The 23,168-nt window shown below is 46.8% G+C and overlaps 11 protein-coding genes across 11 annotated transcripts; 9 read left to right on the top strand and 2 right to left on the bottom strand.

Moving 5' to 3' along the window:
• Positions 1 to 89: 89 nt before the first annotated feature.
• On the top strand, positions 90 to 434 carry FOMMEDRAFT_84085 (uncharacterized protein; the record flags this gene model as incomplete). Its single annotated transcript, XM_007265675.1, has 3 exons — positions 90 to 168; positions 234 to 316; positions 369 to 434. 3 exons carry the CDS (start codon positions 90 to 92, stop codon positions 432 to 434), a joined length of 228 nt encoding a protein of 75 aa, XP_007265737.1.
• Positions 418 to 3,210, top strand: FOMMEDRAFT_167388 (uncharacterized protein; the record flags this gene model as incomplete). Its single annotated transcript, XM_007265674.1, has 8 exons — positions 418 to 980; positions 1,027 to 1,245; positions 1,296 to 1,478; positions 1,551 to 2,077; positions 2,135 to 2,180; positions 2,243 to 2,725; positions 2,784 to 2,832; positions 2,885 to 3,210. The coding sequence occupies exons 1-8, from the start codon at positions 588 to 590 to the stop codon at positions 3,208 to 3,210; spliced, it is 2,226 nt and encodes a 741-aa protein (XP_007265736.1). The 5' UTR covers positions 418 to 587.
• A 447-nt stretch (positions 3,211 to 3,657) lies between these two features.
• Positions 3,658 to 6,779, top strand: FOMMEDRAFT_155258 (uncharacterized protein; the record flags this gene model as incomplete). Its single annotated transcript, XM_007265673.1, has 13 exons — positions 3,658 to 3,731; positions 3,764 to 3,919; positions 4,196 to 4,295; positions 4,364 to 4,385; positions 4,433 to 4,811; positions 4,860 to 4,983; positions 5,042 to 5,063; positions 5,118 to 5,359; positions 5,410 to 5,677; positions 5,733 to 5,971; positions 6,028 to 6,382; positions 6,444 to 6,528; positions 6,584 to 6,779. The coding sequence occupies 13 exons, from the start codon at positions 3,658 to 3,660 to the stop codon at positions 6,777 to 6,779; spliced, it is 2,262 nt and encodes a 753-aa protein (XP_007265735.1).
• Positions 6,780 to 7,300: 521 nt separating this feature from the next.
• Positions 7,301 to 8,372, top strand: FOMMEDRAFT_121665 (Isopentenyldiphosphate isomerase). Its single transcript, XM_007265672.1, has 4 exons — positions 7,301 to 7,521; positions 7,579 to 7,914; positions 7,988 to 8,101; positions 8,163 to 8,372. The coding sequence occupies exons 1-4, from the start codon at positions 7,350 to 7,352 to the stop codon at positions 8,315 to 8,317; spliced, it is 777 nt and encodes a 258-aa protein (XP_007265734.1). The 5' UTR covers positions 7,301 to 7,349; the 3' UTR covers positions 8,318 to 8,372.
• A 539-nt stretch (positions 8,373 to 8,911) lies between these two features.
• FOMMEDRAFT_133467 (uncharacterized protein) lies at positions 8,912 to 9,647 on the top strand (the record flags this gene model as incomplete). The annotated part of the gene is made up of 6 exons (XM_007265671.1): positions 8,912 to 8,923; positions 8,978 to 9,029; positions 9,085 to 9,180; positions 9,238 to 9,366; positions 9,420 to 9,503; positions 9,556 to 9,647. 6 exons carry the CDS (start codon positions 8,912 to 8,914, stop codon positions 9,645 to 9,647), a joined length of 465 nt encoding a protein of 154 aa, XP_007265733.1.
• Positions 9,648 to 10,082: 435 nt separating this feature from the next.
• Positions 10,083 to 11,879, top strand: FOMMEDRAFT_133466 (phospho protein phosphatase PPZ; the record flags this gene model as incomplete). The annotated part of the gene is made up of 6 exons (XM_007265670.1): positions 10,083 to 10,423; positions 10,494 to 11,050; positions 11,126 to 11,551; positions 11,614 to 11,641; positions 11,697 to 11,789; positions 11,846 to 11,879. The coding sequence occupies 6 exons, from the start codon at positions 10,083 to 10,085 to the stop codon at positions 11,877 to 11,879; spliced, it is 1,479 nt and encodes a 492-aa protein (XP_007265732.1).
• Positions 11,880 to 12,695: 816 nt separating this feature from the next.
• On the top strand, positions 12,696 to 14,779 carry FOMMEDRAFT_155255 (WD40 repeat-like protein; the record flags this gene model as incomplete). Its single annotated transcript, XM_007265669.1, has 8 exons — positions 12,696 to 12,761; positions 12,838 to 13,119; positions 13,178 to 13,327; positions 13,386 to 13,652; positions 13,711 to 13,749; positions 13,809 to 13,930; positions 13,992 to 14,162; positions 14,227 to 14,779. 8 exons carry the CDS (start codon positions 12,696 to 12,698, stop codon positions 14,777 to 14,779), a joined length of 1,650 nt encoding a protein of 549 aa, XP_007265731.1.
• Positions 14,780 to 15,344: 565 nt separating this feature from the next.
• FOMMEDRAFT_155254 (uncharacterized protein) lies at positions 15,345 to 16,911 on the bottom strand (the record flags this gene model as incomplete). Its single annotated transcript, XM_007265668.1, has 7 exons — positions 15,345 to 15,502; positions 15,606 to 15,640; positions 15,695 to 15,872; positions 15,942 to 15,984; positions 16,039 to 16,255; positions 16,316 to 16,349; positions 16,407 to 16,911. The coding sequence occupies 7 exons, from the start codon at positions 16,909 to 16,911 to the stop codon at positions 15,345 to 15,347; spliced, it is 1,170 nt and encodes a 389-aa protein (XP_007265730.1).
• A 247-nt stretch (positions 16,912 to 17,158) lies between these two features.
• FOMMEDRAFT_133465 (UPF0041-domain-containing protein) lies at positions 17,159 to 17,831 on the top strand (the record flags this gene model as incomplete). Its single annotated transcript, XM_007265667.1, has 5 exons — positions 17,159 to 17,216; positions 17,270 to 17,289; positions 17,352 to 17,449; positions 17,519 to 17,538; positions 17,608 to 17,831. 5 exons carry the CDS (start codon positions 17,159 to 17,161, stop codon positions 17,829 to 17,831), a joined length of 420 nt encoding a protein of 139 aa, XP_007265729.1.
• Positions 17,832 to 17,977: 146 nt separating this feature from the next.
• Positions 17,978 to 21,518, bottom strand: FOMMEDRAFT_155252 (DNA ligase I; the record flags this gene model as incomplete). The annotated part of the gene is made up of 18 exons (XM_007265666.1): positions 17,978 to 18,070; positions 18,124 to 18,213; positions 18,269 to 18,616; positions 18,675 to 18,905; positions 18,961 to 19,143; positions 19,193 to 19,288; positions 19,344 to 19,545; positions 19,599 to 19,674; positions 19,732 to 19,900; positions 19,960 to 20,061; positions 20,110 to 20,250; positions 20,306 to 20,471; positions 20,525 to 20,590; positions 20,653 to 20,834; positions 20,950 to 21,017; positions 21,075 to 21,161; positions 21,216 to 21,401; positions 21,455 to 21,518. The coding sequence occupies 18 exons, from the start codon at positions 21,516 to 21,518 to the stop codon at positions 17,978 to 17,980; spliced, it is 2,550 nt and encodes an 849-aa protein (XP_007265728.1).
• Positions 21,519 to 21,658: 140 nt separating this feature from the next.
• FOMMEDRAFT_155251 (uncharacterized protein) lies at positions 21,659 to 22,134 on the top strand (the record flags this gene model as incomplete). Its single annotated transcript, XM_007265665.1, has 3 exons — positions 21,659 to 21,888; positions 21,955 to 21,961; positions 22,012 to 22,134. The coding sequence occupies 3 exons, from the start codon at positions 21,659 to 21,661 to the stop codon at positions 22,132 to 22,134; spliced, it is 360 nt and encodes a 119-aa protein (XP_007265727.1).
• Positions 22,135 to 23,168: the final 1,034 nt, after the last annotated feature.

The following is a 23,168-nucleotide window of genomic DNA, read 5'->3' as shown; positions in this document are numbered from 1 at the left end:
GCGACTCTCTGTTCAATGGCTGTACTCTGCTTCACAAGTTCGGTTGTTTGTGACCGGCACCGTCTTGTAGACCTTTCGGATACTGCATAATGCATCGGACACTCAAGCATTTTATTCTTCAGACACAGGTCTTTTCTTTGTACAGATACGCTATTCGAGCGGCACGACGTAAGAATTTTTTTTCGTTTTCTTTAATCGACCTCGAGCCTTGAGCTCATCCAATCGACTCGCAGATATTCCAGACCCTTCGGCAAGAAGAGAAACGGTACTTTGGGTGCGCCAGGAGATTGAAAGAAACAAGCACATTCAGGATGTGGTACTTGACCATCTCGCTACTTTTCTGTGAACTTCATAACATTCCTGACTAGGACAAAATCCAAAATCTCGTTTCATCCGGACGTCGTGAGCTGAGGCAAACACTTCCGATGCGATGACTGCATGTACCAATTGCGCCTTCGGCGCATTGTCGCCCGGAGACCGTCTAGTACGCTGAAGTGGCACCGCCTTAATGGAGCCTAATTGTGATGTGTATACAATATTACAGTCCTGAGTGTGCTAAGTTTGGACGCTTGGATCAATGACATCACATGGGCCTGGCCTCGCGTTTGCCCACTGTTGGACGCTCCTCACCGCATTCCAATAGAACGTACTCTCCTTTTGCCTCCTGCTTCAACCCGACTATCATGGCGGATGATGTACTCCGAATATCTCAAGAGTCCCTACTCCGGTCTGGACGAGAGAGCCCTCCAGGAAGTAAAGTCTCCCTCGCGGAAGCAAGCGGTATGGAGTCGCAGAGCGCGTCAAATAGTGCACTTCTTCTGAATGAGGATAGTGATGCCTACTCCGACTCAAATCAGCCAAACCCCGATAGTGAAGAGAAACCAATTCTAGACAAAAATGAAAGCGACTTGTCCGAAGAAGAGCTCCGACGCCTCTTTGATGATGAAGAGATTGAACATTTCCTAGGTCTCTTTGCCGATGTAAGATTAATGTGTTCACTGTCCCTGGGAAGCTCAATAGTTGCAGGCTGTTTCAGAGGTCGCGCTTCCAAACGTTCCCGACGGGGAGAACGAATATTTTGGCAATTTCATCGAAATGGAAGATGAGATACAGGCTCCTGACTTACCTCCTGTGCAATCCTGCGGAAGCGGCTGGTTCTCAGTTGATTCTGCTAAGGTACCAGCTGCGGCTCGCATTCCACCTTCAGCATCAAACACACGCTGCATCTCCGAGTATATAGCATTTGTATGTCCACAATCATGTCTACAGTGGCACTGTCTCACATCTTCTGTCAGTCTTATTTACTTCCAGTGCTACCCCAAGCACGACCGCGCCCGCAACGATTCACAGTTGGTCGTCTTAGGATTGCAATCCAAAGGTTATACCTTGTTGCTCACCCAGCATACGGTGAATTCTTCTTTCGCTTGACGCGACTAGCAACATGGAGAAATAGGAGTGTCAGTGCCTTGTATTGTACCGTGCGTATGCTCCCCTATATTATCACTATTTTTGTTTCGGAACTTCTGACCAGTTACTCCAAAATAATACAGCTATTCTGGCTGCTCTGGTATCACAATTTGCTCATGCCGGCGACTTTCTTCCGTATCCTTTGTTCGCTATTGCGTCGAAGGCTTGTACCTTATCTCACCCTTGAAGAACTCCGTAAACGGAGACGCGAGGCTGCGGAGGCGGAGGCACTTGGCGAGCAAATTCAGGCGAGATTGGGAACAGCTTCTCCGTCTGGCTTTCTAGAGGCCTGGCGTATCTATCGTATTTTCAGCAAGCCCAAGAAAGTGAAGCAGAATCGGACGGGGGCTAGTCCCAATGAAAAGGACAAGAAAAAGTCTACAGAGAAGCAGCAAGAGCGGCAGAAGGGAAAGGCCAACGCTGGGGAGAAAGACCAAGATCATGCCGCGGAATCCGTGGCAAATCCTGCACGAGACACCACAAGGGAACAGGATGACGGTTCTACCGTGCTTGACAATCCGAATGAAAATCAAGAAGAGGAAAATGGATTCAAGCGTGCGTTGCTCAACTCGATAAGTGACCTGGCCGATATGCACGAGAGAATAAAGAAGTATGTTGCACGATAATGATATTCGGTGCAGCAGCATCTGACATGTGCCCGATTCAGCATCTTCCTTTGGCGTCTGCCATCTACTTCAAGAACGTACTCCGCCGTAAGTAACCCTATATTATGCAATACACTAGCTCTTCATCCATGCGCTGAATCTCGTCGCAGTTGCTGGTTTTCCTTACCATTCTGACAATCTACCTGCCGACCAAGTATATCGTAAAAACCGCATTGTTCATTGTGGGCTTCTTGTATTGGCACGTCATACCCATCATGGCCGCATTGCCTGCACCCGATCGAGAACGTCTCCCTCCGCTATTTGAAACTGCTCCCACGGATGCGGAGTACGCCATGGGGCTTATCTCAGAGCGTATAGCCCGCGGAGAAGACATACGGCCGCGAACGAAGCAAGCGACAAAGAAATCGAAGAGAACGAGTGTACCAGCGCCCAGTAAGTCAACGACAAGCCTTGTCGGGGACAATCGGGCTTTTGAGGCTTCTGTCCTACCGGACACGGATGCGAGGTTAACGAGGAACAAAGGCACTGAAGAGAACGTCCAGCCACTTGGTCGGCCAGGCGAAGTGAACTGGAGAAAATGGGGAGAACGTGCGAAAGAAGTAAAGGAGTGGACAATGAAGGGCAGGAAGAAGGTGCGGAAGCTGTCATATACCAGAGCGTGTAGAGAACCTGATAGCAAATGCCTCACAGGATGAAGACGAAAATGATACGTGCGAAGGTTCTGCCAGTGATACGCATAGTCAGTGATGTCACCCTTTCGAAGAAAGAGATTATTTACAACTTTTTATCAGCCTTCCTCGCCCACTACAAAGCTTCTCCGGGCACCTTGTCAATTTCTCGAGCAGCTCTTTTCTTCACACCTGTCAAGTCCGCGCGTCCACAAATTCGCATCGCGCTGGATGATGTGCGCGGAGTTAAGAAGATTGGCTTGCGTTCGATGCCTGGCCTGAGCATCAGGTGGCAAAGAAGTCCGGACTCCGGAAGCTACAATAGGATGACACCCGATGCGATGCGGGATTTTGAAGTGATGGAAGAGAAGTTCTGGTGGGTTGGTGGTCGCGACGAGGTGTTTGCGAGACTTGTTGGCCTGGGAGGTCGGAAGTGGCTTAATGTATGAATGGTTGCCAGTTCTTCTTTCTAGAAACATGGTGCATTCTCGTTGCAGAAATGTTACTTGGTGCAGTATCTTTATTCCCGCTGGATTGAAAGGGAAGGATCTTTCACAATTTTAAAATTTATATGTGCTGTAGTAAGAAGGCATCTTGACAGGGATCTCATTTGCATTGACGGGCAGTGAAGTACGCTGTAATGCTTTGACATCGATGTAAGAATTTGATTTAGGGCCGGCCTTCTTGCGTCTTAAAATGACACGCTCCACTTCATCTTCTCTCTTCACATCATAGTCTGAGTTGGTGTATCGGTTTTATAAGTCAAGTAAATGAGCACAGTCTTTCTCTTGCAGTCCTCGGGTCCCCAGTTGGATCACTGAATCTTCTGAACGCTGTTCACTTGAATCTTTACGAACAAGCAATTATAAGCTGACTGTATACAACTCTCTTCCACCATGTTTTTCTCCACCGAGCTTCTGTCAAAGCGCGATAATGGCTTTGGTCTCCTCTGGCTAGTCAAAGAAGCTTTGTGGAGTGCTTCGTGCTAATTGTGCTGAATAGGCTCGCTGCTACTCTTGGCTCAAAGTCGTCCTTCAAGAAACTACCGCGTCGTTCAATTCAGACTGCAGACATTCCTCAGCTATGCGATCTCATATCTCATCCCTCCGAACCGCTCGCTCTACGACTTTCAAGTAACCTTATGGTCGGCGTCGCTAGGTGAGAGACTCCACCTAATCATTTCTAGTGACACCATTTCACAGAAGTACATCCATAGGGTTTACAAGAGTTAATTACCTTATCCTAAGAGAACTTACCATATCACTTACTCTCATTTATAAGTCAAGCACGAAATTTTCGTCACCGACGTCAGCAACTGTTTCGCTCATCTGAAGAAGGCTATACAAGAAATTCATATGCTGGGAGCGTTATCTGAAGCTCAGCTCCAAATGGGACAGCCTAGTGTTCGGTGCGTCACTAACGCAGCTTCACCAGTTCGAGACTTGTGCATAATCCAGATACCAGTCCGGATGCTCTAACATTGACGGCGGACCCAGCGGTTGCTATTGCTTTTGAGTTTGACGCGTTTGATGCCGTGAGTACTGAGTGTCCTTATGCTACGTCGTTTCGTTTATATCCTGCTAACTAAATACAACCTCTTAGAATTGGGCCGATCTTTCAACATGTAAGCTCTGCCGCGAAGAGACGAGCTCTTTCTGACGTTCACCGCAGTTAGTACACAACGCCAAAGAGACGCCGAAGAAGACGATGAATTTACGCTTGAGGGCCAGAGGTCGAAGGCCAAGCCCAAAGGCAAATCAAAGACATCTTTAATCCCCTCTGAGACGGCTAGAGCAAACTTGCATACACTCGACGAGAGTCACGAGCTCCTCCTATCCACCTCGTTCGAGGCAAACGGGTCCTTTCTTGCTGGTTTTGATCCATCGTCTTCTCAAGTCGACCCCGCTATGCGCTTCGGGTCTTTTGCCTTTGATGATAATTTATTCGGAGCAGGAGATCATTTTGATCTGGGTTTGGGTGACATCGGCGACGAGCTCGCGCGTGAGCTCGGCGAAGGCTGGGGAGCTGATGCCCCAAACGTTTCATTTGAGTATGTCCCACTGATCTGTTTACTTGCAAGGGACTGAGTTTGCTCCAGCGTGCCAATGCAGAATGATGGGCAAGACGGGTTTGACATGTTCCTCGATCCTGACGGCTATAATCCGAATGAGCAAGTTGCGGCGAAGGATGCGAAATCCAAGTCTGTTCAGGGCAGAAAGCGGGTGAGCATTGTTACGCAGGTTGCGCGTGTATATCTGTCTTGTCTAATACATCCAAAAGCCGTTCGTGGAATCCGATAAAGGTTTATGATGCCTTTCTCAAACAAGCCTTGACTTATTCATCCGGATCAAAACAGAAAATCTGCCACCAGCATTGAACAATGATCAAGCTCCGACGCCACGTTCCATTCTCACCCATCTTAGCCAAGCCTCTGCACCGCGTTCTTTCGCCGAAGAGCTCATCGCAATTGATAACCTTGCAGAGTTTCCTAAGGCCGTTGAAGGCCATCCTACCACCGGAGATCATGCAACTCGTAAAAAGAAGAAAGTTAGGATCCTTTTGGACGGAAGAATCGAGTTGACCGACGAGGAGCTGAAGGTACGGAGAAGTTGGACGAATTCTAAGCATGGCCATTTGATCAGTTTTAGGCAGCTCGTGCGGATTATGTCAATGATCAACGAGCCATTCGCCGTGACATGGAGAGAAAGAAGTTCGAAAAAGACGGCACCAAGGCTCTTGAGGACTTGATATGGGGTATTCCTGAAGGCTGTGAGAAGTTCTTCCTACCTTGCTGGTTTTGTTCACTCATCCCCACCCTTCAGTTGCTGCTCCAGCTCTTGTCAACTTTTGGTCTGAAATCTTCAAACTACAAGTGGAATCTAGATCCGGAAATCTTCATTCAGCTGACCTTGGCATGTCGTTTATTCGCTTGTAGATTTACAGCAGTGGAATTGACGAATGCATATCTAAGATGAGCGACCTACCAAGCGCCGGAAGAAGGCGAGTATCACAGAAGGCCCACACAATCAGCAGGATATCTTTGATGGAGCAGGGTATTTCGGTGGCGATGATTACCAGCCTATGGACTTTGGGATGGGTTCGTACATGCCTCCACTGTCATGCGTTAACTTGCCGATATCTCGGGCGTTAGATGTCGACTTCAATGCGCCTGTCAATTTCGGCGACGCGACTCGTCTTCGCTCTTCAGAGGTCTGCAGAGTCCTATCCAACGAGTTTGCGATATAAATGTAACCCACCTTACTTAGGAACCTGAACGAGGAAGAGATGCCGCTGCTCCTACTAGCCACTTCGGACTTGATGTTGAGGCTCTCAATCCCAGTTCGGGAACTCAGCGCACTGCATTCTTTCCTTGGGACAATGCAGCCGGAACTTCCTCATCTGCTGGAGCAGGCTTCGTTCCAGTTGGCGACAAAGGCAGCGATCGCTTGAGCTTAGACAAGGTAGATGTCCGTATCCAGCGCTCACGGTCGCGATCGGGCAGTAGAGAAGCATCGTTTTCAGCTGCGCGAAGCCAAAACGGTAGCTTGGCTGGCCTGAACTTCCGAATGTCTCCTAGTGGGCAACACGGCTCAGGTTTCGGTGATGACTTCCAATTTGACGGTACGTCGGTTCTATCGCGTGCATATCGTTAATGAGCATATGAGCATACATGCATTGCTAGTGACCAACGATAGAGTCCCTGCTCAAGACACCCAAGAAGCCGAAAACGTCGTCACTATTGAACGGACATCTTACAATTTCCTCGAGTGAGAGTGGCTACCCAGTCTTCTCATATTGAGACAATTAATCTCGTTACAAAAGATATTGTAAGATGCAAGCACAGGTGCTACCATCCGGACAAACGTCGCTCGCATTTAGCGATGTGGTTCCCTCCACTACAAGCTCGCGTCGTGTAGCCGCGGCTGCTTTCCATCATTGCCTTGGTACGTTCAGTGCTAGCGATTCTCTGACATACGCTTCTGGAGCATTGCGATCACCACCACTTTCGGTGCTTTGATGCTTGGTCTACTCACTGATTTGGACTCTTTAAAAGTACTAGCTACGAAGAACCTTATTGCTATCGACCAAGACGGTGCTTATGGACCATTCTCGATCAAGATCAAATAAACACGAATTTTGTACTGGACTTGTACTCGTTACTGAAGTCTGCTATCGGACTCTGTCTGCTTATTCTGTCTAATTTTATCATTCTCGTCTGTCTTGCCTCTTCAAAGCTTGCTGCTGAAAGAATAATGCTTATTAATAATGGACAGCGATGTGTAGTACTTTACCTTCTCTATTGTACAATCCATAAAATAAAGTGTGATTTTGTCGAACTGTGATTGGATGGCGTGTGGATTAATTATTATGAAACAACAAGACCTCAACTCGGCATTTGCCATCATCCACTACGTCCGACAGTCCGATCAGCATGAACTATAGGTAAGTTCGTTCAATGACCGGATTCAGGTTACTGGCTCTTACGCGACATATCATAAAAGGGTGCTCATTTAACTATTGTAATTCTACGCCCCGCTCGTTTCCCCAACTATTCACCTTTGCCTCCCGCCAGCATCGCAGCTTCACTATGTCTGCTACAACTACGGTGGTTGAATTTAGCCCAACCAAAGCTGCAGCTGCAGCACTTGCTAGCATCGACCTTGCTGGGTATGATGCAGAGCAGTCCCGCCTTATGGATGAACGCTGTATTTTGGTCGACGAGGAAGACCACCCTCTTGGAGCAGCGGACAAGAAGACATGTGCGTGCTTGACACCACTAGAACGTTTACTAGTACTAATATTCGGATGCTCTCAAGGTCATCTCATGGAGAATATAAACAAGGGTCTTCTCCATCGCGCTTTCTCTGCCTTCGTCTTTCGCCCAAGTGATGGGCGCCTTCTCCTGCAGCAACGTGCGTCGGAGAAGATAACATTCCCAGATATGTGGACAAACACGTGCTGCTCGCATCCTCTTGACGACTTTGAAGAGGAGAAAGATATGAAGGATCAACGTGGTGTTCGGGTTGCAGCTAGTCGGAAACTTGAGCATGAGCTAGGCATTCCTCGCAGCCAGACACCCGTTGATGAGTTCCAGTATCTCACGCGGATACACTATTTGGCGCCGAGTACTGGGGTTTGGGGAGAGCATGAAGGTTGGGGTTACGCTTGTGCTACGTTTCGTGTGGCTTCCTGCTGATGCATGATCCTTTTGTTTCTTCTTATCAGTGGACTACATCCTGTTCATCACCGCGGACGTGGACGTAAATCCAAACCCCAATGAAATTAGAGACCACAAATACGTGAGCAAGGAAGAGCTACAGGCCATGTTCGACGACCCTGGTATGTCTAACTAACAATCCGTGAGGCTAAAGCTAAACTATTTGTTTGACGCATGTCTCAGCAAACTCGTTCACACCGTGGTTCAAGCTAATTGCGCGTGATTTCTTATTTGGTTGGTGGGATACGTTACTTTCTCGCAAGGATGCCAGTGGCTGTGTGGTCGCCAAAAGCCTTGCCGGAGTTGCAGACGGAAGCAAAGTCATTAAGATGTTCTAATTCTGCTCTAGAGTTTTGTATAGATAGTAATTATTGACTTTTTTGTTGGCCATTTCGGATATGGGTAACTGAACCACAGTCCATGTCTGTATAGCCTGTGAATGGAGACCTGCTTGCGCATATCTACACGTCGTCTTGAGATGCCATCTTTCGACGCAAGCCGTAGCATGCCGCCTACTAGCAATTCGGCTTCTCGTATAATTCGCATTATATGGCGTCGAGGGAAAACGGAACTTGAGATGTTGCCTCAGAGACCAGCCAGTGACAAGCTTGAATGTGATTGTTGAGCCAACTCAACCAAGAGCCCCACCTACTATTAAACACGCGAAATACTTCTTCATCAATTGAGTTAACTAAGCGATAAATTAGTATAGGTACGCGTGTAATTGTACGGGACTGAATGGTAAAGGAATACGAGAAGCTTATGTAATATGTTTATGTAACATAATGAGTGCTGTATAGTTTTGCTTGATCAGGCGGATATGCCCGTAAGGTGGACCGCGTAGACAAACAATTCAGCAGTGGACACGGGTCGAGCCCTCAAGTACCAGCAAAACTTTCGACCCATAACTAGTGTCACTGGAATCTCGCACCATGGCTGACCAGGTAATGACCATTGTATCCATCTATCTGATTCGAATGCCTGAATGCATTTGCTAGATCGAAAGGGCCTATCAAAAGCAACATTTGTTCCAAAATACCAAAATCAAAGGTCCGTTGCAAGATGATTTAGTAGATGTGCAGTAGTAGAACTGAAATATGTGTAGGCGGAAAGAAGGTAGTAACGAAGGAGAAGCGGTGGCACAAGGATGTTGGCTTAGGCTTCAAGACCCCACTTGAAGCTATTAACGGTACTTACATCGGTGCGTTACCTCTGTCCATCGTCACTGCAATCCTTGTTTATGTTGCTCTTATTACAGACAAGAAGTGCCCTTTCACTAGCGACGTATCGATTCGCGGGCGTATCCTGACTGGTAAGGTCGTGTCTACCAAAATGAACCGGACGATTGTTATTCGACGGGATTACCTTCATTATATCCCTAAATACAGTGAGTATTATAAGCCTTTCTAGTTGTACTAGAACTAAACATAAGCTGGATAGATCGTTACGAGAAGAGGCACAAAAATCTTGCAGCCCACGTTTCTCCAGCGTTCCGTGTGGAGCTCGGTGACATGGTCACCGTTGGTGCGTACCGTTGTTATTGTCATTGTCGAGTTCTTACAGACTATAATACCAGGGCAATGCCGTCCCTTATCAAAGACTGTACGGTTCAACGTTCTTCGTGTCATGAAGAGTAAAGCTGCGACGAAGACTTTTGGCAAGTTCTGAGTGGGATTGCTGAAAGGGCTCTTTTTCTCGCTGTGCTCATTATAGTCATGCAATGAACGTGTTATGCTATTTGCCTCACTACCTGTCTATGTGCACTTATGCGCGTATTTTCGCGGAGAGAAATACAAAATTTGTATGGACAAAGATCTTAAGAATCGAAATTAAGTTGGATAGTAGTGAACCGACTGAGCGTGACGCGGGTGACGATTGTAACCGCCACGCGCTAATGGCCACCAGTCCATCATCTTCTCAACTCGCGCCTACTAGTACTACGTTCACTCTCGGCTCACTCCTCTTTCTCCTCCTCCCTCTGCGCAACTACTTTCCTTCTTTTCTTCAACCCTGGCGCCGGCTCTCCTCTCCGCGATCGCATCGCGCCTTCACAGGTCTAGGTCGCACTCACCACATCCAGACGCTACTTCTTCCGCGTCGTCCATGGGCCAGACTCCATCCAAGAGGACCAAGAAGGGGAGGGACAAGGGCAAGGATAGAGACGCTGACTCGCCAGATGGCAGCCCGAATGACCAGTCGCCGTCTGACTCTGCTCCCGTGCCCGTACCTCACGATGACGACTCCAGCACTGTGCGGGGCGGTGTTTCGCGTTCGATGGCTCCAAATGGCGCGAATGCGGGTATGGGTGCACAAGTAGGAGGCGCTTCTGTATATCCGGATTGGGCGGGCAACGGTGCAGGCGTGGGCAGTGTACCTCAATCCAACGTGACGGATGGTGCCGTCACTGCTGCCGGACATAGCCAACCTTTGGGAACACCATCCTCGTTAGTGTCATCTCTCTGCTCCAAGTCTATCCAGCGTGAGAATAGTTATTGACAGTGATCTTCATTGTAGCAGAAAGTCAAACTTGCCTCCACTTGACATTCCGCGGGCATCCACAATTTTGTCAACGCAACCGACACCAACCCCTGGATCAGTCGCGGAAAGCTTGCCGCTTACAGACTCAAACAGCTCAGTGGGGAATGGCATTGTGAACAAAGACAAGGCAAGGCAGCCAGCACAACAGCCGCTCGATGTGGATGATATGATTCAACGATTACTCGACGTTGGCTATACGGGCAAAATCAGCAAATCGCTTTGTCTGAAGAATGCAGAGATAACTGCCGTGTGTATTGCTGCGCGAGACATCTTCTTGTCGCAGCCGACTCTCATTGAACTGTCACCGCCTGTGAAGATCGTCGGAGACGTACATGGTCAATACTCGGATCTCATCAGGTTGTTTGAGATGTGTGGCTTCCCTCCAAGTGCGAACTACCTCTTCCTTGGCGACTATGTTGATCGAGGAAAACAAAGCCTTGAGACGATTCTCCTCTTGCTGTGTTACAAGATCAAGTATCCGGAAAACTTCTTTCTGTTACGTGGAAACCACGAATGTGCTAATGTGACGCGAGGTCAGTCTATGCGCTTCTATTTTTGTCGCACGTGGCTATGAATGCTCATCGTATGCATTGCATTATCCTTTTTAGTGTATGGTTTTTATGACGAATGCAAACGACGATGTAACATCAAAACGTGGAAGTCGTTCATAGACGTATTCAACTGCCTACCGATTGCCGCTGTCGTCGCATCCAAGATCTTTTGCGTTCATGGTGGCCTCTCTCCGTCAATGACCTCACTTGAGGACATCAAGCGTATCCAGCGTCCGACAGATGTACCGGATTTCGGCCTCCTCAATGACCTTTTATGGTCCGATCCATCTGATACCGCGGTTGAGTGGGAAGACAATGAGAGAGGTGTCAGCTATTGCTTTGGCAAATCAATCATCAATGACTTCCTTGGACGATACGACATGGATTTGATTTGTCGCGCACACATGGTCGTAGAGGACGGCTACGAATTCTGGAATGATCGGACATTAGTCACGGTTTTTAGCGCGCCAAATTATTGTGGAGGTAAATTTGGTTTCACCTTACTGAAGAGTCGCCGGCTAATGTGATATACCGTTTGCGTAAAGAATTCGATAACTACGGAGCCTGTATGAGGTGAGCCTCCTTAGCCTGAGACCGCTGCTCATTTGGTTGACATCTTGTCTCGCAGCGTGTCCGAAGACTTGCTTTGTGCATTCGAACTCCTTAAGCCTTTGGATGGAAACGCCCTCCGAAAGGAGATGTCTAAAGTCAAACGAAAGAGGTATGTTATTACTACTTAGTTTGTCCTATCGCTTACTTAGGAGCAATTTAATCCAGCATTGCCGCCGCATCTTCACCTCCTCCCGCATAGCGCGCTAATATATTTGATCCATCAATGAGGAGGAAGTTGTGACATTCTTAGCGCTCTTGGCGTGTTAATTTTCTTTTTCGGCGCTCTGAATGGGGACAGAGTTTTCTAGTACTGTTGTTATGCTCTGTCTCACCGGTGTGACTTATGACATGAGGACTGCACGCACTTTATTTTGGAATTTCTGCGCTGGGCTGAGAGGAATCAGCCGGGGACTCGGGTGGATGTTAGATGCTGGTGCAAGGAGAACCGGATGATCCCGTCGTTCGCCACCGTAGTCAGTTGAAGTTATCAGGAAGGCGGACTATTCTTTCTGTTACATGCTTCACAATCATGACTTGACTAATAATCAACTTGGGCATGTACAATGTTTTGCTTCGCATGACTGTTTGTGCTCCACGTCCTCGATTTTCTTCTTTCTAGTCCGTGTGCTTCATATCATATCTTCAGATCTTGATGTTAACATGCCCTGGTTTCTGCATTTGTCCTTTCACCCATTACTGTATCCTAGAATCCAATCTCCGTCCCGTTTTCCATAACGCATCGCATTAACTTTTTAATTCCCATTGTGTTATTTGTCGTACCTTTTTCTTTATTTTTGCTAGCTTTCCTCTGGTTCATATGTATTCATTTCGAAAACGGATTCACGAATACCTTCGAAGCGGTCACGTGCTATACACGCGTCTGGTGATATGGAAAATCGAGACACCACGCTGTTACGCATGGCGTTCATCAGGTAGCGCGAGTAGCTCCTGAAGCCCTTGTTGTGCCCCCCCCCCCCCTGCTCGCTTGTTCTCTATAAAGTTGTCGACGAATTAAATGCATACGCATCTCAAACAAGCCTGGTATGATGATTTGCAAAATGACCACCCGTTCAATCTGGAAGTGAAAGTTGCAAGTATTGCGGATGGAATAAATTGATTTATCACTAAAATGGATGAATCTGCTCTGGTTTCTTTAGTCTGCTAGTGCTACTGCGGATCACCCTTCGACGTTCCGTGCAATTTCTATCTTTCCATGGAACAAATCTTCGCTGGATACACTATGGAATGGCGAATTTGCTACGGAGCCATTGAAGGTTGAGCTATGGCATAAGACTCATGAAAAATGGTCTGGAATGGTAGCGGTTGGTGGAGGTTCTGAGCTACGCTTGTTCCTTAGCCGACCACATCAGCAATACCTCCCGATATGTAAGATTGATGTCCCAGATGTTCATATGCGCTTTGGTGATGAGGAGAAAAGCGTGAGTTAGATTGTTTTATACACTACCAGTCGTAACGCCGACTCACAGCGTGTAACAGTTGCCAGAAGATGTAACGTGTGTAACATGGTGCTTGGTGCAAAATGCCGATGAATTTTGGCCCTTGGTTGTGTTCGCTTCAAATGCCATTATGTACCTCTTCAACGTCGAAAAGGGCACTTACCACGGTATCCTAAGGGGCCATGGAGGAGTAAGTGGAATCGACAGGAACTATGCAATATCGTTGAGCTAAAATCTTTTGTTCCCAGAAAATTACATCTCTAGCTGTACATCCGGTGGATCCAAGCATCTTGGCCTCAACATCATATGACCATACGTGTCGGATCTATGACATTACGAAGAGGGTGGAACATAAAATCGACAACCCTCGATGGCCCGGTAAATATAAAATGGCCATGGCTGGTGCACCATTAGGTGTTCGGGCGAACGAACCGGAAGGTGTAGATTACGGGCGGTGCACCGCCATACTCACAGGCGAAACGTCTGGTAGTCATCCGGCTCCGGTTCTTGGTGCCGTAATGTCGCTACTTTCGATGAAGATAGTATGTGTGTTGATATAATCTTCTTGCTCAGGCATTCCACCCGCGGTATCCCATCATTGCAACGTGTGGTGTGGGTCACTCCACTTCTTGAAGTAGACATCTATTACATTGAGACTCCCTTTTACTTAGATGGACCGTGCAGTCAAATTGTGGCGGATTCCGGTGGCCACTGGAGACAAAATCGCTCGTGAGGATAGGCCGTTATTCAGTAGTGCAGATGTCCATGATGCGCAAGTGCTCTCCGTGAACTGGTATTTACGAAATATTCTATCCTATATATAACCGTCATCTTAGCTCTTAAATATTCCACAGGACGGGTGACGACAAACTCTTGACCGTCTGCGGAGAGGCTACCATGCGGAACGGTGCGACTGACCTCATCTATACAGAGCCAGGGACAGTTGTCCTATGGCAATGGCTTGGGCTGGAGCTCTTCTTCCCGTCAGGTTGCGAGACATACCCAGCCTTGCTTCGGGGCTGTTCGTCCGCAAGTCCATCTTTAATAATTTAGATTTACTTTGATCTAACCATTGTACTTTTTCTAAAGGACTCCCAAAGCAGCTGTACGTCCACAGACTTCTTCAGACGTAATTTATATTAATTCATTGATTGGGACAGCATCATTCAGGATCATCTCTAAGTACACCCTTCCTCCACCGCAACTCTCAGTCCCAGCATTCGTCTTTGATACACCAAAACATACACCATTGATAGCACTACCTTCTCTTGGCTGTGTTTATTTGTCGAGTGTACAACACTTCGAACCTCGACCAACTCCATTTTCCATCCCTGGATCCAACTTGCTCACAGACGCATTAGACAATCCTCGTCTGGACGTGGACGGACTAGAAGTGACTGGTGTCAATAATTTTAATGCCCTTCCGTGTTGGACTGTCCAAACGAGCAACGGCAAAACGAACAAAGAACAAATCAGAGATGGCGAGAGAGGTATGGAAGCGAATTTACCCAAACTCGAGGCCTGTACAATCTCAGAGAACGGTCGTTTGTTAATTGCGGTAGGCGAAAGGGAGGGGATATGGATATGGCGAATTCCTCGTGGCAAGCAATTCTTACGAGCTCCGACCTCAAGTGAGCGGTAGAAAGTAGGAGTAATCTAATCAGTTGTGGTGATATGTGTAGTGAATTCGTGTGGCGTAGAAGCAAGTGAACATTTGATTCTATACGGAAGTGCACAATGGGTCCAAAAGGAAATAAAAAAACATGCTTACAACATACAAATAACAGATAGTATACATAATGCAAATGCTACGTATAAATTGACTACAGAGCAATGGATCATTGCATGAGAATATGAGAACATGAGAAAATCACCAAGAAAAGAAAAAGCCATTGAGATGAGAGATGAGATATGAATGAAATCTAAGATCAGTCGTCACATTGTCACCGCCATCCAGACTCCACACAGAAAGGAACCAAAATATATACCCAAATCAGCACGAGAAGCCCAACAAACCATTCAAGCCCTGGGGGAGAAAGAGGGAAATGGGAAAAGCCACCGTCAACTTCTGCGTTCATTTCCGGTTGCAATACCATGGAAGAAGAAACGTCCCGACGATAAAGTAAGTGATATTGTGACATCAGCGCCGGCCAGCAGATGTAAGTCAGATAGAGCGGCGGCAGCATCGTCTTTTGCCTTTTACTTCATCAAGAGAAACTCGGCAGGCGACGGAAGATCCAGAGCTCCTTGCGGCCTTGAAGAAAGCCCCAGAATCCGGAGTGCGAAAGCGGAATAGTGCCTTCTAGCTTTAGACCCGATGAAGAAGCGTGTTCCAGAATGGTTGCAATCATGAGATCCGCAATGTCTGCAATAAGGAAACGCGTGAGTAAGAATGATTCCGAAGAGGAAAAGTCGGAAAATAGGAGAGTGGACGGGAACAGAAGACGGAGAAAGGATCTGGAACGCACTATCAAAGTCGAGCCGTTTCATTTCAATCTGATACCTGCAAGCGGAAATCAGCATTGCTTCATTTCCACGGCAGAAGCAAGTATCATACATATCGCTATCATCCCATGATGCACTTCGTATCCTGTGTGGAAATTGTTCATGAACAAGATCCGTGAGGGACTCGCAGAATTGGTGGGCATGATTTATGAGCTTGATCTTCCTGCGGTTGTTCGAAAAGATTATCATAGCGAATTCTGCGGACGACTCTGGCTGATTAACGCTGAATACTAATCGGGGGGAGGATATCTGAAAATATAGTTAAGTTTCGCTGAGCGTGAAAGGCTGAGCAAAATAACTTGCCGTGTGGCCCGTATCGATTGCAGAAATGCAAGCATAGCCCTAAATGAATACGGATTCTTAAGATGCATCGGAATTTCAGGTTAAGATGATTACCTGCCGAGCAAGGACCGCAAATAATTCCAGAATCATCTTCATAGCCATTAACCCAAGACTACCTCTTGCTGTCCACGGCGTTCCGCTGAATTGGACCAAGAATTCGTTCGTCTCATCACGATACGTTTGGAAGATGACACCGTCTGGCCACATTGTCAGAACACGTTCCCGAATGTTATCGACAGTTTCTTGATAAATGACACTCGATAGATTCATCCTATCGGAAAGGCCTTTAAGCTGGTATTCAATACACATACCAAATAATATACTTCACTACCTGCAAGTCCCGTTGAGCGAGAGGATTAGGTGAGCTGGACAAGATGCCAATTTGGAATTGCCATAACACGTGTTTTACATATACCACTCACCAGGGGTATAGTTCCGACGAGACTGAGAACGTGACCGATGTCGGGACAGCGAAGTCGCTCGTACTCGCTCCGAACCCGAAATGGACCGACCGCGCGACATCTGGCTCGCAGTCGGCTTCATCTCACGTCCACGGTAGTTATCCGGGTCAATACCTGGAACGGTTCTCGAGCGATGTAAATTCGGATTCGGACCGGGGCCGGGAGTACCTGGCTGTCTCTTCATGGCAGACCTGAGAGGCTTTTTGACGGGATCCGATGCTGAGCGGTCATGTTCATGGAGGCGTCGGTGTCGAGGTACTGCACCACCTGGATTTGGGGGAATGACGGGCGGACCGCCGAGTTGCGCCATGTATGCGCCCGGCGGAGGGACGGCGGGATCATAGCGTGAACCCGACAACTGGTGTGGGCCTAAGGGCGGGGGTGCACCGTGACCGTAGGCTGCACCACCCTGGGGTGCGTACATGTATGAAGCATAGGGCGCCGGGACAGCGCTATAGCCTTGCATCGTCACTTTTGCGGGAGACAGAAGGGAACGGCGTCAAGGAGTCGGAGATGGTGGGCGTGAAAGAGGAGGGCGGGGACAGGAGCCATGGTCATTGGCTCGTACATTAAATCCCTTCTGCTTTTGCAATTCGCGCACAACACGAGGCACTCTCACCTAGATTCATTTTTTGTCCGATATATTATGTAATCACATCTGCAACTTGTTTCGTTCCTTGCGCCCGCTGGCTCTGTTCCCCAATCTAACCGCCATGGCCTCGACATTCATCAACTGGCTCAAATCGCCTGCTAGTCGCCAATACTTCTTCAGTACGCACTATTCGTTCATGAAATCTCATACAAATGCCTGACAATCTCTCCAGGCACTCACTTCTGGGGACCAGTATGTCCCGCTCCTGCCCTTGTTGTTCTGTTCGAGCGTGTCAACTAACTAACTCCCTCAAGGTCGCTAACTGGGGCCTTCCGCTTGCCGCATTAGCAGACTTGAAGAAGGATGAAGAAATCATCTCCGGCAGTATGACAACCGCTCTCGCGTGCTACTCGTACGTCTTCTCGTGTGCTTCCTCGTTAACCTCTTTGCCTTCTCTTACCACATTTCATTGCATGTACAGCCTGGTATTCATGCGTTTTGGTGAGCGATGGCCTCGTGTCTGATGCTCCGAATGTCCTTCTGATCACTTTCTCCGTTCGCATCATGAAGCATGGCGCGTGCAACCTCGAAACTACCTGCTTTTCGCATGTCATTTCACGAACGCTACTGCACAGCTTGTTCAAGATACGCGCTTCGTAAATTACTGGTACATGGGCGGGCGGGAGAAAAAGCTGGTTGACGCACCTGAAGATGCTCGGAGTAAAGTCGTTGATGCTATCAAAGCAGCTGAAGCAGAGTCAAAGGAGGTGGCAAAAAAGGTTGCGAGCAAGTAGTGCTGATGTCTGGTACGCTGCTGTCTTTTGAGGATCTGTATTTACCGTATATTACTTTAGACATTTAGACATGGAAAGTAATACGATTGCTGTGCAGTTTTATCGGTTGGGAATTAGCCCTCGGATGAGTGGCACTATGCAAAATTCTACCAAAAATCGTCTTCTGCGTCTTCTCCGCCACGTCTCTTCTTCGCTCCCTTCGTTTGGGCAAGACTCTGTCGCTCGTACATTTCGGCAATCTAGTCCGGACTACGTCAGTTACAGTGACTACATGCAGCTGACAACTAATTACCTGCTCCGGACCAGTCGCGTCATCTGCGGACTTGTCATCTCGTATTCTAATAAATCGGGGAAATCGCAGGGAAATCCCGCGTTCTTCCACCTACGAGCAACGCATCAGTATCAACGCATCTTTTGCACGAAGATATTGGATGTACCAATCCCTGAGCAGCAGTGTATATCGGACTTAAACTCAAATCGGCCGTGAGCACCTCCCAGACGACTTTCGGGTCAAACCAGACGTCTGGCTTTGCTCCGCCAACTTTAATGTCACCCCTCGGCTTCTCATTCTCTAGTGGCTTGAGTGTAGTATAGTGTGCTTGAAGTGCCTCTTCGCTGAATCCTGTTCCTATCTTGCATATCGTCTGATATTCTTCCGAGTCGGGATCGTAGCAGGCCAAGAGGAATGCGCCGTATACGTTAGTCCGCTTGCCTTTTCCATAGTATGCCCCGACGACGACAAGATCAAGTGAGTCCCCGACTCCGGCAAGATAATCTTTCTTTAGCTGTGCGAAGATTTCACTATGGCGTGCCAATAAGTTATGTGATCCTAGCTTAGCTTACCTTGAGCCAGTTGACACTCCGTTTACTAGGTTCGTAGTAGCTCGCCTCTGTCTCAAGCATCTTGATCATCAAACCCTCGCACCCGTCCTTGACACTTTCCTCCAGGAATGCCTGAATTGCTTCCGTCGTTTCTCCGTCGGAAGATTTCGCGAAGTCAAACTCTCCGTGTACAGGCTGGAAGTGTTCCCGCAGGATCTGACGACGTTCTGAAAGAGGTTTTTGCAATAAAGGCTATAGAAAAAAGGTGAGTTATGATATCACGGGTGCGTATTCATACTCAACATACCTCTCCGTTAAGATAGAGCAAGTCGAATGCGAAAAGGCAGACCCTGACTTGAATATCCTCCACCTTGACATCCTTTCGTTTTCGCTTGCTTAGCTCTTGGAACGGCATTAACTTGTCTTCTTTTATGTCGAATGCAACAGCTTCGCAATCAAGGACAAAAGTCTTGGCTGTGTCTTTCACGCACTAAAATATTGTAAGCTTATAACACAGAGGGATGAAAGGAGAAACAGACATGAGGCAACTGTTCGACGAGATCGGGATATTTCTTGCTCATATCCTCTGAATTTCTGCTGAAGACGGCAACGGTACCATCCTCGAGTTTATGGACCTGGTAAATTATATCAGTAAAATATTCAGTACCTTAAACAAAGTGACAACGGCACCTGAGCTCGCTCTCCATCATATTTGTATTCGCATGTAAACTTCTTGCCCTCACAGCGGTCAAGTACTTCACCAATCGCTTTTGTCGGTTTTGCCAACATAGGCTTGAGGGGCACTCCCGGTTTAAGCTTGCACTTTTCTCGCAAGTGCTCTATGCCAGACTCAACAATGGCTGGGATGACTTCATCATATGAAGGCAATTCGCTACGTAGAGTTACGATTAACCATTGGACATAACAGCACAAGGTTATTCTCACCTGTAGACGGACTTCAGGATGTTGGCGCCTTGTTCGAGACGGCTCACGAGTTTCTCCTGGCTCCATTTCTTGCCAGCTGCGAAAGTGAAACTTGATCAACAGACTGACGATAAACGGTGTCTTGTCCACCTACCTTTCTCCTTCTCGTGAAGGACAACAGCGTGGGCTAGGGCAACGACTACTGATCGCTCGGCATTTCCAATTCGCAATTTCCCCTCCAAACTACGGACGATATACTTCGCCTCGTGTTCTTGACAAGCTGCAAGTAGTTTCGTAATAATAGACACCTTCTTTGCCTGAGACTGATAATCGAAAATATATGAGATGAGCAACTCCACTGCAAGCTAGACGAGCTACCTACCGAATGTCCAGAACTCAAGGCAATTTCACGGAGGTTGGAGAAAACATATGGGACCGTAAGTCGCTTGGGCTTGAAGATAGTTTTCTGACTGTTCTTGGAGGTCTAAAAGGTGTCTTGAGATAGACATAGTGTTTGAGTTGAGTAACGAACCATAGCAACGAGTCCTAGATCACCTTCCCTCTTAAGATCAGCTTTGATGACGGACAGGCCACGTCCAGTAGATTCGCCGATAGCCTTGATTAAGATGCTTTCGCCAATACCCAGTTCGATCCCGACATAATCGGGACTTAACTAAATGGGAAGAATATAGCCCAACCTCGAAGAAATACAGTTGTGTAAGGCATACCCTGTTAATGCATAGATATACAGTTTGCAGCAGTGATTTGTAATCTCCTGGGGCGCTCCGGCGCATGACGAGAAGTAATAACGCTGTAAGAAGCGTCGTCTTCTCTATCCGTTTCGTTGTTGCCTCAATTAGGGAGAACGCTTTGGCCAGCGCTGCGTACGGAACGCTATTTGAAAGCTTTAGGACATTTTGATATCACTATGTAGAGAGGAGACTCACGGATCGCCAGATTTCCAGCCACCCTCAATATCGACTTCCTCGACCCTTGAGATAGCCCACTGAGCGCTGCGAAAAGAGTCGAGCAGTCGATGAGAATGGTTAGTGAGAAAAATATTATGTTCAAGTACCTCTTATATGCAACCGCTTTCTCCTCGACATTCTCCACATCTTCCTCCTCCACTTCCTCTTCTCCAATTTCGTCAGCTTCGCTTGTCGCAGGGGGCTCCTCAGCAACGATAGAATCACTTTCCTCGGGAATTTGAGCAGCTTTCGATTTCTTTGAACCCTTGGCTAGTCTCTTCAAAGTAGTCTGCAACAAAGTATCGTATTCAGTGGATCAAACAACGCCAATGTAAGTGTAAACCTACACGTTGACCTCATTAGTGTCATTGTACAAATGTGTCAAGCAGATTACACGTACCTACTTGACCCTCGGTACCTGACTCATTGTCCGACTCAACGACCCTCCTTTTCTTGGATGGACGAACGTCCTCTATTACTTTGTCATGAGCCACGATTCGCTAACTATATTTACCAGGAAGACACATACGGTCGACTTGCTTCGGCGAGGATCGAGGAGAGGATTTGGGAGAGGATTTGGGAGGTGTTCCGGGCAAGGACGAAGAGGTATGGTTATCTGCAAACGCGTCATGATGAGAATAGCCCCTCAAAGGAGTGAATCATGGCATACTTCGTGAAGCGTTTTCCGGTGGATCATCGGTTTCCATGTTCTCAGATTCAGCCTTCGGCGCAACTAATGGCTCGACCGACACGTCCTCGCTTCTAGGTTTCTTGCCCTTGCCACGCCATAGCTCATTCAGACTGGCCTGCTGCGGTGGAGCGGATTTGATACCTTTCGGCATGTCGAAGAACTTTCCTGGGATGCTGCACGTTAGGACAGCATTCACAGAACGCGTAATATATACCAACCTAAGGTTTGCTGACGTCCCATGCGCGTCAAGACACGGTAGGAGACGCGTTTGACTGCGAACATGTGCAAGACAAGTCACGACGCGTCCGAGTGAGTACATGGCCAGATTCGGCGCGTCGATCACGCGTCAAAAGTTACTCAATCAGCCTTGTTCAGTTCGTTTGTAGAATCATTCTGCTCTTTCTCTTCTTCCTCCTTCACACATGCCTAGGGAAGATAGTAGGACTCGCACATCTAAAGCTTCTGGATCTAACCGATTATCCTCGAGTACTCGGGATGACGAGTCTGATTCGTCAACCCACGACATCCCTTCTGACTATGAGCTATTTGACCGGGCTACTACTCCCAGGGACTACATAGAAGACGACGAAAGTACATTCTGGGAAATAAAAGGCATTGTCTCAGAGGAAGTGGACCTTTCAAAACGAACCATGTTGGTGACATACCTTATTGCTATATAATTTATTTGCAGAGCTATTTCTAAAGACGTATATTCTAGCTATCAAGTATGCATTGTGAGACGGTAAAGTGAGAGTATTTACATTTATTTCTATAGGTTGACTGGAGCCCCTGGAAGGACTATGATGGTACATCAACTACTTGGGAAACTTACCTTGAAGGCCCAAATACCATCATTGTTAAGACGAGACTACACGAGAGTATGTCTCAGATGATATAAACTACATTACAAGCAATGACAAATGATGATGGAATACCTTCCATCATACATTCTACATCTGAGACATACCTACATAGTATATATAGACTAACTAATCAACAGACAATGAAGCAAGCTGTGAGAGAGTGAGCTGAGTCCACTATCCCTCCTCTTTGTGTGATCTCTTTAAGCCTCTCACATAACCTCTCTTTCCCCTTTCTTAACAGGTTATGAGCCTTGAGCTCCCTGCCTACACTTTATCTACACTCTACTACATTTATACTCTATACAGTTCTACACATCACATGTATGCATACAGTATACTATGATGTAGAACTTGACTCACCTGTCTGAGTATCCTAAACACAAATTGATACATTACAGACACACAATCTATTGTACTACATACAACCTAGACATTATATGATTGTCATCTTAGTGATTATAATCATTAGGCTAGTAGTAACATAATCTATGCAGGCAATGTTGAAACTATGATGAGTATCACTTACTGTAACATTAAATGCTAAAATACTCTATAATATTATAGAGATCATGTTATAATAAATTAACTGATCATACTACAGATGAATGTTAAAAAGATTAATAAAGCAAATGCTACTCTTCTGCTATTAACATTACAATAGTACAAATGATTGACACTGTCAACAAGCACACATATGTTATAGCATAAATCAAATAATAACACATGTAGTAATATCACAGCTAAACAATTAATGCTCAAAACAAGTACATATATGTAAACAGCATATTAAATCAAATAAATAAAACATTTAACATGTATTATAAACAATAATACAATTGCAGACACTATAATAACAATAATAATAACAATAATAATAATAATAACATGGATAGAACTAACAGAACAAATACAGAACAATATAATAACTAACACATATTATAGTTGAGCAATTATATGTAACATATCAGATTCAGCAGTTACATGTCAGATATTGCAATTACTTATCAGATACCAAATATAATTCACATATCTAAGATATACAGACAAGTACAGATATACAAAAGTATAA

Source organism: Fomitiporia mediterranea (genome assembly GCF_000271605.1).
Source record: "Fomitiporia mediterranea MF3/22 unplaced genomic scaffold FOMMEscaffold_5, whole genome shotgun sequence".
NCBI classification, from domain to species: domain Eukaryota; kingdom Fungi; phylum Basidiomycota; class Agaricomycetes; order Hymenochaetales; family Hymenochaetaceae; genus Fomitiporia; species Fomitiporia mediterranea.
The sequence above is the reverse complement of the archived record's forward strand: the minus strand, read 5'-3'. Positions and strand labels throughout refer to the sequence as shown.